This window comes from Chinchilla lanigera, unplaced genomic scaffold (assembly GCF_000276665.1).
Source record: "Chinchilla lanigera isolate Chin_1 unplaced genomic scaffold, ChiLan1.0 scaffold00013, whole genome shotgun sequence".
In the NCBI taxonomy this organism is placed as follows: domain Eukaryota; kingdom Metazoa; phylum Chordata; class Mammalia; order Rodentia; family Chinchillidae; genus Chinchilla; species Chinchilla lanigera.
In genome coordinates this window covers 17,164,358-17,179,198 of record NW_004955414.1, presented here as the reverse complement: position 1 = coordinate 17,179,198, position 14,841 = coordinate 17,164,358, and the positions used below count along the sequence as shown (strand labels likewise).

Sequence of the window (14,841 nt, the reverse complement as noted above, 5' to 3'; positions counted from 1 at the left end):
AGGAAATTTGTATGTCTATATGATATATCTTGCTGCTTGTTTGTCTCCTCATTCCTCTCCCCTTCCTTTAACCCCCACTCCTCCTCCTTATTTACAAAAGCTTTGTTTCCAGTTTTTCCTTCTATTCTTTTTTCCTTGTCCCTTCTTTCCTTTCTCCCTGCCCCCATTCTTTGTGCACTTTCTCATTTGAACATTTTCTTCTCATTTCCCAGTATCTGTTATACATTTTGGTCCTTATTTACACTTTTGGTTTCTCACACCAGAGAAACAATGCAGTATTTACACAGGTGTGCCTGATTTATTTCACTTAAGAGTATGGGCTCAAGGTGCATCCATTTAGCTAGAAATGTCTCAAGCTTATCCTTCTTTATGGCAGAATAGTACTCCATTGTTATTTATTTTTCTTAAAACATCACATCTTTATTCATTCATCAGTTGATGGACATCTGGGCTGTTTCCAAGATTTAGCTATTACAAATGGTGCTGTTATAAACATGGGTGTGTATATATTGCTGTGGTGTGATGCCTTCAATTCTTTTGGGAAGATACCATGAAGGGACTAGCTCAATCAAATAGAACCTCCAGTTTTAGTTTTTTGAGGACTCTCCCCACTGATTTCCACAGTAGTTATACCAGTCTATGTTCCTACCAACAGTGGTGGGTTCCTTTTTCCCCACAGCCTTGCTAGCATTTGTTATTGGTTGATTTCTTGATAATAGGCATTCTTTCTGGAGTGAGATGGAATCTCAGCATTGTTTTAATTTGTATCTCTTGAATGACCAGTGATGATGAATATCTTTTCATATATTTATTTGCCATTCTACTTCTTTATCTGAGAGTGTATATTCATCTCAGATGCCCATTTTTGGATTGGGTCTTTACATTTGGAGGGGTCTTGGTTTTTTTTAGTTCTTTATATATTCTAAATAGTTTATTGTTATCCTTCTTTTACTCTTTAAAATTAAAAAAAATAATAAATAGTAGTGCTTTGTCTGAGGAGCAACTGGAAAACATTTTTTTCCTCACTCTGGGTTATCACCTCACTTTGTTGGTGGTTTCTTTTGCAATGGAAAAGCTTTTTAATAAGATGAGATCCCAGTTGTTGATTCTACATGATAGTTCCTGTGCAATTGGGGTTTTCTTCATAAAGTCTTTGCCTACACCAATGTCTTCAAGAGTTCTACCTATTCTATCTTCCAGGAGATTTAGTTGTTCTGTTTTAATATTTAGATCTTTGACCCATTTCAATTTTAGCTTGGCGCATGGTGAAAGATACGGGTCTAGTTTTAATCTTTGGCATCTGGAAAACCAGTTCTTCCAGCACCATTTATTAAAGAGGCTATATTTCTTCCCATGAAGGTGTTTGGCTCCTTTGTCAAACATCAAGTGGCTGAATATGTTTGGAGTTGTTTCTGCATCTTCTAATCTGTTCCATTGATCCTCAGGTCTTTTTTTTTTTTAAACCATGCTATTTTTTATCACAGTAGATTTGTAGTATAATTACAAGTCAAGGATTACGATGCTCCCTGCCTTGCTTTTGTTGCCCAGGATTGCTTTTCCTATTCTAGGTCTCTCCTGGTTCCAAATGAATTTTAGAATTGTTTTCTCTAATTCTGTGATGTATGCTATTGGCATTTTGATCAGGGTTGCATTTAAACTGTGTATCAATTCTGGAAGTATACCATTTTCACTATATTGGTTCTCCCTATCCATGAGCACGGCGCATCTTTTCATTTTCTGATATCCTCTCTGATCTTTTTCAGAGTACTGTAGTTTTCAATGTAAAGGTCTTTTACTTCCTTCATTAGATTGATTCCTAGGTATTTCATTTTTTGGATGCTACTGTGAAAGTTATTGTTTCCCTGATTTCTCTCTCAGTGAGTTCAATTTTGTGTACAAGAATGCTATATATTTTTGAGTGTTGACTTTCATATCCAGCTATGCTACCGAATTTGGTTATTAAATCTAGAATTCTTTTGGTGCAGTTTTTGTGATCTTCTATTTAGAGTTTCATGTCATCTCCAAATAATGATTATTTAAATTCTTCCTTTCCTATCCTTATTCCTTTTCTTTCTATTGTTTAATTACTTTGCCTACTGTTTCCAGAACTATGCTGAATAAAAGTGGTGACAATGGACATTCTTGTCTTATTCCTGATTTTAAAGTGAAAGCTTGGGATTTAGCTCAGCGGCAAAAGCGCCTGCCTGGCAAGTGCAAGGTTGTGAGTTCGGTTCCCGGTACGGGAGAAAAACCAAAAAAAAAAACAAACAAATAAACAAATAAAGTGAAAGCTTTCAGCTTTTGTCCATTTAGTATGATGTTGGTTGTTGATTTGTCATAATGGCTTTTTATCAGATTGAGATAAAGACTATCTATTCAGATTTTCTGTAGTTTTTATCCTGAATGGGCGTTGGATTTTTCAAATGCTTTTTATGTATCTATTAAGTTGGCCATATGGTTTGTGTCCTTGGCTCTGTTAATATGGTGTATTACATTTATTGTTTTGCCTATGTTGAATCATCCCTGCATCCCTGGGATGAATCCTACTTAGTCATGGTGTATGATCTTCTTGATGATTTGCTGCATTCTGTTTAACAGTATCTTATTAAGGATTTTTGCATCTTTCTTCATTAGGGAGATTGGTCAGTAATTCTCTTTTTTGGCTGGATCCTTCTCTGATTTTGGTATTAGGGTAATGCTTGTTTTTAGGAATGAATATGGGACTACTGCTTCCCTTTCAATTTCATTAAAGAGTTTGAGAAGTAGCAACATTAGTTCTTTTCTAAATTTTTTGTAGAATTCAGCAGTGTATCTGTCAGGGTCTGGGCTTTTCTTTGTTGGTAAATTTTTAATTACATCTTTAATTTCATTGACTAACACGTTTAGAATTTTTCTATCTTCTTGATTCAGCTTTGGTAACTGATATATCTAGGAATCCATCCATTTATTCTGTGTTTTCCATCTTCTTAGAACACAGGTTTTCAAATTAGGTATGGATGATCTTCTGGGTTCCTGCAGGATCTGTTGCGATTTCACCTTTTCATTTCTTTTGTTTCGTTTTGTTTGTTTGTTTTTGTTTTTTTCCGGTACCGGGAATTAAACTCACGACCTCACGCTTGCCAGGCAGGTGCTGTGCCACTGAGCTAAATCCCCAGCCTCTTCACCTTTTCATTTCTAATTGCATGGATTTCAGTCTTTTTATATATATATATAAGTTTGGCTAACAGGTTTGTCAATTTTATTTAATCTTTCAAAGAACCAACTCTTCAATTCACTGATGCTTTGTATTGTTTTCTTAGTTTCCATTGCATTAATTTTTGCTCTAATCTTTATAATTTCCTCCTTTGTATGAGCTTTCAGCTTGACCTGTTCTTTTTCTAGAAGCCTGAGGTTCAACATTATGTTGTTCATTTACTCTTGCTCTGTTTTTATGCTATGGGAATTCACTGCTATAAATTTCCCTCATAGGAATGCTTTCACTGTGTCCCATAAGTTCTGGTATGTTGTATTGGCATTATCATTTAATTGTAGAAGCTGTCTAATTTCTTCTTTAATTTTATCTGTGATCCATTAGTTTTTCAGGAGGGTTTCATTTAATTTTCATATGCTTATGAAATTCTTGTGTTTTCTTTTGCCACTGATTTCTAATTTCATTGCATTATGGTCTGATAATATGCGTAACTTCAATTCCTTTGCATTTACTTAAGCATGTTGTATAAGCTGTATGTGGCCTATTTTCAAGAATGTCCTGTGTGCAGAAGAAAGTGTAACTCTGATGTTGTGGGGTGGAACAACTCTGCAGACATCTACTAGGTCCAAAACTTTTGTTCAAAAGTTTGGTTCAGTTCTGATATTTCTTTGTTGATTTTTTGTCTAGTTGATCTATTTGTGATAGTGGGCTATCAAGGTCCCCCATTACAGCTGTGCTAGTCTTTATATGATTTTTCATGTCCATTAATATTCATTTTATATAGTTGGGTGTGCTGGTATTTGTTGCATATATATTGATGATTGTTATCTCTTCCTCTTAGATTGTTCCCTTTACAAGAATGTAGTGACATTCTTTGTCTCCTTTAATTAGCTGGGGCTTGAAATCCATTTTGGCTGCAAATATAGTAGCTACCCCTGCTTTTTTCTGGGTTCCTGTGGCATAGAGAATTCCATCCTTTGACTTTCAGACTATGAATTTCTTTTTGAATTAAATATGTTTCATGTATGTAGCATATTGTTAGATCTTGCTTTTTAATCCATTCTAATGTTTTTTTCCATTGGTAAATTGAGGCCATTAACATTGACAGTTATATCTGATAGGTAGTAGGGGCTGGGAATTTAGCTCAGTGGCAAAGCGCCTGCCTGGCAAGTGCAAGGTCATGAGTTCGGTTCCTGGTACCGGAGAAAAACCAAAAACCAAAAACAAACAAACAAACAAAAAAAACCCAATATCTGATAGGTACTGACTTATCCTTGTCATGTTATTTTCCTGTACTTGGTTCCCATTTTTCCCTGTTTAATTGCTTGCCTTGCCTGGTGGACTCATTCTGTTGGGGTTCATGGAGTTGGAGTACTTTTTATCTCTTTCTAGAATGTCCTTCAGAACATTTTGGAGCACTGGTTTAGTGGTCATGAATTTCTTCAGGTGTTCTTTGTCATGGAAGTATCTTATTTCTCCATCAATTTTGAAAGATAGTTTTCCAGGGTACATCAATCTGGATTGGAGGTTGTTTTCTTTTAGGGCTTGAAATACTTCACTCTATTCTCTTCTTGACTTGAGGGTTTGTGTTGAGAGGTCTGCTGTGATTGTGATGGGCTTTCCTTTATATGTGATTTGTTTCTTTTCTCTAACAGCTTTTAATATTCTGTTTTTGTGTTGAATTTCTGGAACCTTGACTATTATATACCTTAGAGTAGATTTATTTTTATCATGGCTAATTGGAGTTCTACATGCATCACTTGTCTGTATGTTAAATTCTTCTCCCTGATTGGGAAGTTTTCTGCCACTACTTTTGTGAACAGGATTTTTATACCATTTGCACTATCTCCCACATGTTCATTGTCTGATTAATTTTATGTTATTCTCCTTTGCATTACCTAGCAACTGTTGGATTGATTTTTCATAGTCTCCTGATATTTTAAAGTAATCCTTCCTTTTATCACTAACTGCATCCTGTCTTTCCTATCTGGTATTCTGTCCTCACATTGGCTCATTCTGCTGAGTATACCATCAATTAAATTTTTACCTTCCTGGATGTCTGTTTGAATCTGTTTCATGGATTCCATTTCTTTCCTATGTTGGGCATTCATGGTTTCCATCATTTTCCTAAGTACTTCTATTTTTGTATCTGTATCTCTCTAGAGTCACTAACCATGTCTTTCATTCTGGTCACCATCTCTCTAGTTATCTAAGAACTTATTTCTGATTTTTTTCTAGAGCCTCATTCCTCTGCTTTGTTACTTCTGCTGTTACCACTTCAGAGTCCAGAGTTGGCTGGCTTTCAAATTGTCCCATTTCATTGGCCCCTCGGTTTGCCTTTGCTTAGCTAGAAGTGTGGGTTTGCATCTTGCTTAAGTATCTTCTCATTTTCTTTTTTTTAATTAAAAATTCTTGGGTTGATTCTTGTAAACTGCTTATGGGAAGTACCTTTATTGCTATTATTTAGAACCCTTAGGAAATGACTACTCAGAGATGTCTTCCAGGTGTAGCTGAGTTCTGGGCTTTGAGTCTGTTGCAAGATCCTACCTCTTCAATTTATTGGGGATGAGAAGTTATTACCTATTTGGCCTAGGTCCTCATTCTTCAACACTGGCCTACAGTACTTTTATGACCCTTAGGCAATCTCAGTCTTGGTATACCAGGAAGAATACCTGATTAGAACAATTATGTCACCTTGGCTAAAGTAGTACAATCAGCAATAATAGTAGCATCAAACACAACACAGAAAATGACAAACCATGGTAACTATTAATTTGCCACCTTTAACTGTGAACTAGATTTGTGATTATACGAAAAAACTAAAACAAACCAGAAAATTGTATACAGAAATATGCCCTCAGTAGGGTGTGATTGTGCACACCTATGGTCCCAGCACTTAGGGGACTGGGGCAGGATGATCATTGTGAGTTCTAGACCAGCCTGGGCTACAAAGTGAGCTCAAAGCCAGCCTGAACTGAATAGTGAGACCCTGTCCAAAAAAGGACAATAAATAGATAAATAAATATGCTCTCAATATGGCCGTTTTACCCTCAGGGTAGAAAATTTAAAAGGGGTTCGGGGAAAATTTAAGAAAGAGAAGAAAAGGAGAGATTAGAAGCAAGGCTGGAGGACAAAGAAAGATTATGCAAACTTTGGGAAACTAAGTGAAGAAAACAGGAGGGAAAGAGAAAAGGAATATAAACAAGATCAGAACAGAACAATAACAAAAAATTAGAAACAAAATTCACATTCATATAAAAACAAGAACAATCAAGAAAAAAGAAAACAAAACAAAATCAAAAACAAGAAAAGAGGAAAAAAAAGAGAAAATCAGAAAAAACAATGTCCACTTCAAGGCATGTCTCTGCTGTCACTGGTAGACAAAATGGGCAGTCCAGAACCAGGTTGCTCAATTCCAGTAAGCCAGCTATAGATTTACAGTGGGGTAGTGGATAATTCCAGCAAGCCTGCACCTTTAGTTCCACCGAAGTTCAGGCCATTTTCTGGCTGGGAGGCTGGAACCCAATCTGTTCAGCCTGCAACACTCCATGTGCCTCCTGCTGGCTTAAACTCAGGTGTACCTCACCCTGACACTTGGAGCCACTAAATGGAGCCAGCTCATAGCTACTCTGAGTTCTGAGGTCAATTGTCATCTCTCCCAGATGGCTACTGGCCAGTTGCCTTTTCCTGGGGGAATAACTCACCAGCCACAGCAGTCCACTGTGTTCACTGCTCCGTTCCACTGGGACGTTTCTCCACAAAGGCCTCTGGGATCACCAGTAGTCACATGCATCTGCAGGTTCAAGCCATCCCTTCCATGCAATAAGTCAGGGCTCAGGGAGAAAGTGCCACTTGCCACCTTCATCTTCTTCATTGAAGTCTCTCTCTTCACTGTCCCTATGAAGATAAATTCTCTTCAGATCCTTGTTGGGTCCTGGTGACCACTTCCTCCTTCTCTTCCTCACATTGCTATATTCCAGTGTCTGGACAGCAAATCTTGGAGAGGCTCTTTCTCTGATGTTCACCACTCCATCATCCTCCCAGAAGTCCAGTATTTTCTTTTTCTTCTTTTTTTTTTGTTTAGAAACTTGCACCCTGTTTTCTATTATAACTATACTAATTTACATTTATAGCAGTAGTGTGTTAGAGCTCCCTTTTCTCCACATCTCATTGTTATGGTTTCAACCTAAAATATCCCTCAGAAGTCTGTGTTCAGAATTGGGGCTTTTGGGAAGGTGATTGGATCTTGGGGATACTAAATTCACCAGTGGATTAATCTATTGATGAGTTCATAGCTGAATGCACTGTTAGAATGTGGGATCCAGCCAGAGGAGGTGGATCACTGGGAGTGTACCTTAGGAAGGTGTCTTTTCCTCTCTGGCTCTTCCTCTCTTAGTACTTCTTGATTGCCATGGGTTGAGCAGCATTCCTCTACCAAGCTCTTCTACTATGCCTTTTCTGCCTTGGATGCAGGTGACCAGGGAGTGAATGTACTGAAACTGTGAGCCAAAAATGAACCCCTCCTCCTTAAATTGTAGGTGTTAGGTATTTTGTCCCAGCAATGGAAAAGCTAACTAATACAGCAACTTTACTCTTTTCAGGAACAGTCATTTGGCTAGCATGATATAATATTTTATCGTGATTTTGATTTGCATATCCCAAATGACTAGTGATGTTGAACATTTTCTCACATACTTGTTAGATCCCCCCTTCTCTCTCTTTTTCTCTCTATCTCTCTCTCACTCAGAGTCTCACTACATAATCTAGGCTTTTCTCAAACTCACAGTGGGAAAAAGAGGAGTGCAGCTCACTGGAGAGTACATCTTAAAACACACTTACTTCTCAGCTCCAACCAATTGTAAGGCAGAAGGCCCATTTTTAAATGTTGACAACTACTTAACTTAAATATATACATACACTCATACAAGACTACTGAAAACCAATAGGAACACACCTGCAGGTTCACAGCAGCCCATGAGTACCAGTTTGTGCCCTGTAAGTCCAGCAGAGGAAATGATAGTTTGCCATGCTTTTCAGTGGCTGATTCATACCAAGGGCACAGAAACTACTGGGACACATATGAGCTGGGGCTAGTGCACAGGCAAACATGCAGGTAGCATAGGAAAATACTATGAATAGTCCAATTCCACTTCATCAGTAGTTACAAATAGTCTCCTGTATGACAGACCCAGTGCTATATGACAAAATATGAAGGAAATAAGACAGTCACAGCTCCCCTCATGAGGACCCTACTGTCTTAGGGATAAGTTACAGGGACTGGGAATAATTTCCCCAAGAAGCCTTATAGAGAACAAATTGTAATAATAATGATAATATGTACTGAGCATTTATTCTGGGTCAGCACTATACTCAGTGTTTTACCTGCCATTAGGTACTTAATTCTTGCCATGCTCTGAGGCAGGTGCTGTAATTATTTGTTTTGTGTAATGAAACTGAGGCTCAGGAAGGTTGAGTAAATCAACCACAACATCATGCAGTGATTCTCTGTGGTCCAGGACCAGACAAGCTATCCAATGAAAGAATATACTTAAAAGGGCTAATATCATAGTAGCTGGCACTATAAATAGGTTTTGAGTAAACGTTTCTTTCCTAGTCTCTAGAGTCATTCAAGAATAAGCTGTATGATCACTTATTACGGGTGCTAGAGAGGGAAGCAAGTATCAGGTGGGTAGAAACACTGTGTATCTATCTAACCTTGCAATAATTCTTTCCCTTCTTGGCAGTAATATTATAAGGTAATTATCAACCACTTCTGAACTCCCATACCCTGACAATGGCAACATGGATGGGAAACTAAGGATATGAGCCAACTTATGGGTGGGCAAAACATTAATTAACTAATATTGATTGTCTATGACACAGAAAGCATACTGTTCTAAGCTAAGTCAATGTGTACAGCAGGAAAGGGGAATGAGAAAGGCTTCACATCTGAGATTTGGCCCTGGCTTTGGCATTAATTTACTGTATAACCTTGGTTTTCATCCCTATAAGTAGGGGGTAGAAATATTTCCTTTAGTGTCATTTCAGCTTGAATTGATATAAATTATTTGCACTCAGTCAGTTCTCAGATGTGAGAGGACTCATTTTTCTTCCTAGAAGCCAGGGAGGTCACAGAACCCTGGGAATTCAAAAGGACTTTACACTAATCAGTCTACGGCTACCCACGTGTGACCAATGAACATTTATAAAATGTGGCTGGTCCAGCTGGATGTGATGGCACACATCTATAATCCCAGCACTCAGAAGGCTGAGGCAGGAGAATTGCCAGAAGTTTGAGGCCAGCCTTGGATACATAGTGAGTTCAAGGCCAGTCCACAGTACTTGTGTGACCCTGTCTCAAAAAAAAAGTGGCTAGTCCAAAATAAGGTGTGCTAAAATACACACAAGATTTTGAAGACTTAGTATGAAAAACTGTAAAATACTTTATTAGTATGCTTGTATTGCTTCATATTTTTAATGCATTTAAAGAGAAATATATTTAAACTAACATCACTCTTTTTAAAAAAATGTTTCAATGTGGCTCCCATTATATTTGCAGGGGATGACACCACTTGAAGGTGAAAGTGAAGCCCAGGAAGCAAATGACCTTTCCACAGAACCAAGACTGGAAACAGGGTCCCTTGACTCCTCATTGTGAAGGCTCCTTCCACTCTTAATGGGCTCTGGGAGCCAGTCTCCAAAATGGCCCCTAAAGATCTTACCCCTTACAGTTCCTGTGATGGCCCTTGTACACTAAAATAGGGCTCATCTATTGAGAGACTGTAGAAAATATCCATGTGACTTCTAAGCCTGGGTCATAAAAAACATGGTGACCCCTACCTTGCGTCTCTCTGACAAAACTTGCGCTGAGGAAGCCAGGTGACCTGTCACAAGAACATGCCAGGAGCCCTATGGATGGTCCACAAAGTGAGGAACGAAGGCCTCCTGTCAACAATCAGAACCAACCAGACAATTGAGTGGATTATCTCTAATGCTGTACTCCACCCCCAGCTGACATCTTTATTGCAAGCTGAGGCAGAGACTTCAGCCTAGAGACACCTAGTTAAGCTCCTGACCAATAAAGAAAGATAATAAATATTATTGTTGTTTTATGTAGACGTAGGTAGCTAGTACACAGTCTTTCAAATGGAAGGATCACATGTAAGGAAAAACTTCTCTGTTCAGCATTTGTGCAATGTAAGAAACTATTTGTTTTTCCTATAGCCTGTGGCTTAACTCAGGGTGCTCTAACCAAAACCAGATAAATTACCAGATCTGGAGACTCCAACACAGGACAACAGGACCTCATTTTATTTTTTTCAAGAGGCTTTTCCCTTTATTGCACAAAGGGCCTACATAAGTCTCCTGCGAATTACCTGGGCCATCCAAAGATTTGATTCCCACTAGAAAAAAAAAAAAAAGATTTTTTGTTTGAGATAGTCTCACTTTGTAGTGCAGGCTGGCCTTGAACTCACGGCAATCCTCATGCCTCAGCCTCCTGAGTGCTTTTCAAGAAATTAAAAAAAAATAGAGACCAGAATTGCTCAACTAGGTACAATATTGGGAAAGTAACAAATAATTGAGAAATGACAGTCTATGATAGCTGCATTTCTCTATGCTGAAACACTGTAAACAATCCTTCTGTTTTATACAGCATGTGTTGCTTTTCACAGTAAGTTCATATACAGTACCTCTGAGGTAGATTGGGGTAATACCAACATACCTAAGGAAGCCATGTGTCAGAGCTCATGATTTGCCTTGGTATCATGGTCATAGAATGACATGCTAGCTCTAGAATTGAGGTTCTGGAGACTGAAGTCAGATTAGGTGCTGTCCAGTACAGAACCATCCTAGCTGTGTGAATGCCTTTACTTGAGGCTGTCCTCCAAGATCAATGTGCACTTGTAGATTTCCTTAAAGGCCACAAGGAAATGTGGCATTACTTCATCCACAGTAACATGCCTCTGGAGCTCCTTACTCAGGGAAGTGACCCCCGTCCCAACCAGTCCACAGGGTACAATGTGCTCAAACCATGTGAGATCCGTGCAGCAGTTCAGAGCCAGGCCATGGGATGTGATGTGCCTTCCACAGCGGACTCCTGCAAGACAAGCCAAAGGGTCTTACAATAGATATCCTCTACCCTTCCCCAACCCCCCAGGCTTCAGGCTTCTCTCGGTGCAATGAGGCAGCTGGGCCAGACTGCTGCTTTTCAGTATTTCTTTCTACAACATGGACTGTGCATAGAATGACAGAAGCCAAACTGGAGATGGGGTTGGGGGTGTGTGGTTCTGCATCGGTTGCCCTTAATATGAGGATTTCTTAAACACAACGACTCTTTCGTTTTCCAAGCACCCTGTTTTACCATAGAAAGTAGCTCTAAGTCAATTACAGTATTTCCACCCGGGACAGTGAGTGTAACTCAATAACTTCTGAAGAACCGTCTGCCTCCCTTCCAACCATAAGGTATTATCTGGGGAACATGCTAAACTCTTAAACGCAACGGTTAGCGCTGACTCAAAGCCGGCGCTTGCTCCACCCTCGCCTCCATCGGCCCGCCCCGGGCCCCGCCCCGCGGTGCTCACCGATCGCACAGATCTTGCACTCGCCCTGCCAGACGCCGGTATAGGGCGGGGGCCGCGCGCGCACGCCCCGCAGGCCTAGGAGCTCGCACAGGCGCACCGCGCACGCCTCCAGCGCCGCCACGTGGGTGCGCAGGCGCAGGCCGAGGTGCCGCAAGTCGAGCACGGGGTGACAGAGCAGCTGGCCCGGGCCATGGAAAGTGGCCAGGCCGCCTCGGCCTGTGGCGCGCACCTCTGCGCCCAAGGCCCGTAGCCGTGCAGTGTCTTCGGGCGTCAGGCCGCCGCGCAGCCCAGCTGTGTACACGGGTCCCGCGGGTTCGCAGAGCAGGAGCGCGCCTGCCTCGGTCCCCAGCGAGGCCTCAGTTCCAGGTTCGGCCTGCATCCGCCGCAGCCAGCGCTCCTGCAGCGCCAGCAGTTCGGCGTACTGGAGCCGTCCCAGCCAAAGCAGCCGGACCGCAGGTCTTGGCATTGCGCGGGTTGCGGCGTCCTTGGGCCCCGCCCCATCCCTGGGGCTGGGGGCGGGGACTCAGGGTTACGCCCCGAACCTCTGCTCACCAATCTTGGTAGAAGCTCTTGCGAGACGGTGTGATACCAAGAACCAGCACAGGCTAGGGATGTGGCTGAGTGGTAGAGCGCTTCTCTGGCACACATAAGGCCCTGAGTTTGATTCACAGCACCACCAAGACCTAGTGCAAAGTTGGCGTCGCCCAGGTGTTCAACAGCCAGTTTAGTTTGTGCTGTGTTCTGTAGGCCCAATGCTAGACTTAAGATTAGTACAGTATATAATGGAATAGTACAGTAGATGAAGGGTTAAAAATATGCCCTGGTGAGCTTACATTTTACAGAAACGGAGGAAGTACTCCAGACCAACGTGTGTAAGTGTGTGATAGAAGCAGGATTAGTTGAAGGAAGAAATTGAACAGTTAAATAAGAGGCTTTAGCCGGATCAAAGGAGTGCTCTGAGCCCAACCCATGAGGGCAGAAGTTTATATCCTTGCATGATTAGATTAATATTTACAGACTACATATACCTGGGAAGGCACAGTAACTTTTGGCACGGCTGGTTCCTTTTCAGTGGAGGGCAGGTCCTGGAGTGAGTGGAACTAGTTCAGGTGCGAGTCAGCAACCCGCTCCCAGAAGTGGGAATGAGTGGCTAGGTCCTCAAAGGAGAGCTGGACCTCAGCATATGCTGTGTGGCACTTGGAGTATCATATAAGTAAAAAAATTTTTTTTTAAAGGAAGAGGTACTGTTCTTGAATATTTTGCTAAATCCTTGAAAAACTTGTTGCTGCAGGTGCGGTGCCTAATGGATACAAGAGCTCTGTGAGTGATGAGGCCACTAACTGAGATAAGGAACCAGGGAGGATGTAATCTCTCCCTTTGCGCTCCCTCTAGACGGGAAAGCAGCCTCTGCACAGAAGGTGTGGCTAGAACCAGTGTGTAAGTTGTGGAGTTGAAGGAGCATAGATGCTCAAACAGAAATATTAGCTAATCCTCCTCCAGTTGGGAAATAGACCCAGGGGTGGGTGGGACACGAAGTGAAGAGAGGGAAAATGGAATAAAACCAGAATGATGCTTGAGGCCAAGAAATCCGGAAACTAGCATGGACAAATGTAAATAGACAGTGTAGATTTTGGGCCGGGGACATAGCTCAGTAGCATAAGCACCTGACTGGCAAGTGGAAGGTCCTGAGTTCGATTCCTGGTTAAAAACAACAACAACAACCCAGTGTAGGTTTCAGAGAAGATCACAAGTCATTATGAGTCACTAATGGCAGTGCTGTGATTAGTAAACAAAACAAAGACATAGCATTTAGATAGCCCTGGGCTCTGAGGGGAACCCGTTAGATTTTATGAGGTCCTGTCCCAGGGCACCTAAGGCTATAAATATGTCTGAGGTGGGAAAAATAACTCAAATGACTTTGTTCCTATAAAAGATGGTTTCAGTGCTCCAGCCTGGGATTTGTTTTGATGTGAAGCAGGAGTCTTATGCAGTGAGTCCTGGCATCTAGGTTCACATTCTGTCTTTATCACTATTTATTTGAAAATAGGAGCTCCTTTGGGGTAGATAATATTTTATTCCTGGATCCCCATCTAGCATAAGTCCCAGCACCCAGTAAATTCTTCAGAAGGAGCAAACAATTTGTTAAATAATTTGCTATATGTCCTCAACTGAGGCTTTTTACCAAGGGTCTCACAAGAAGGAAACATGGGATCAAAGTGGCCTACAGGTGCCTAATGATCCCAAGTTTTCAGGATGTGAAGACTGATATTTGCCTCTATAATGCTAAGAAGTGTTTGATCTGTTGCACAGTGAATCAAATCTAAACAAATTACAATGCTCAGCTCAAGAGACTGGTTTCTCCACTTGGCCTCCCCTCCCCCTTCCCTCAAGAAATTGTACCTCTGCTGACTACTCTGCCTTGGTTATTTTGAGTTGGGACAAAAGTAAGTGCTCTTATTGTCATTTCATGGATAATGCCAAGGCCCACACAGTAAACTGCTTACCATTGGAGTACCAGAAAGTAGCAGGGAAAAGATTCAAATCTGAGTGATCAGGCTCCAGAGTCCCTCAACTTAATCAAGACCCTCTCTTTTTGATTTTTAAATACCCCATAACACACATCCCATGGTTCAGCACATAGTAGTCATGCAGTAAATGTTTTCTGGATAAATGAATGACTGCAGTAATCTAGGAAGTTGATATTGGAATGACATAGAATTCTCCTAAGTGCCTATGAACCTGTTGACTTCAGCCTTTCCTCTAATGTATAGGGATAGTGTGTTGCTCCATCCATCCAATGAGTATTTACTCTCCTACCTCACTGTCCCTTAACCCACAGTGGGTGCCAGGGATAAAAACAGAAATCTGACTTTGAAGCTGCCAATTTGGGGTACAAACATGTCTATAGACAATACAGTACAGCATGTAGGGCAATTTGGTACAGTGCAGTACAGCGTGCAGTAGAGTACATAGAAGAGGGAGACACTAATTCTGCCCAGCGAGGGTGAGACACATTTCTTATCCTGTAGGACAGATCATTTTGGTGTCATGCTTGATCTTAGCCCATGC

At 41.0% G+C, this 14,841-nt stretch overlaps 1 protein-coding gene and 1 long non-coding RNA gene across 6 annotated transcripts in view; one reads left to right on the top strand and one right to left on the bottom strand.

The window, feature by feature from the left end:
* LOC106148029 overlaps positions 1-10,282 on the top strand; it is a 21,273-nt gene extending 10,991 nt beyond the window's left edge. Inside the window, exon 2 of the long non-coding RNA XR_001233142.1 lies at positions 9,750-10,282. This is a non-coding gene — a long non-coding RNA (uncharacterized LOC106148029). The remainder of the gene's footprint in view (positions 1-9,749) is intronic.
* The window catches only part of Kcne3 (potassium channel, voltage gated subfamily E regulatory beta subunit 3), a 33,849-nt gene extending 21,187 nt beyond the window's left edge, over positions 1-12,662 (bottom strand). The window contains exons 1-3 of one of the 5 annotated variants that reach the window (XR_001233141.1): positions 11,773-12,662; positions 10,914-11,288; positions 10,479-10,593 (exon numbers count right to left, since the gene is read on the bottom strand). Coding sequence is in view for 2 of the 5 variants with exons in the window: in XM_005379918.2 (XP_005379975.1) it covers positions 11,222-11,288; positions 11,773-12,238 (533 nt within the window). In the remaining 3 variants the exon portion in view is untranslated. Of the gene's footprint in view, positions 1-6,894; positions 7,088-10,478; positions 10,594-10,913; positions 11,289-11,772 lie in introns of those variants that run through there. The other 4 variants (XM_005379918.2, XM_013511942.1, XM_005379922.2 and 1 more) reach the window with 4 other exon arrangements.
* Between the last annotated feature and the right edge of the window lie 2,179 nt (positions 12,663-14,841).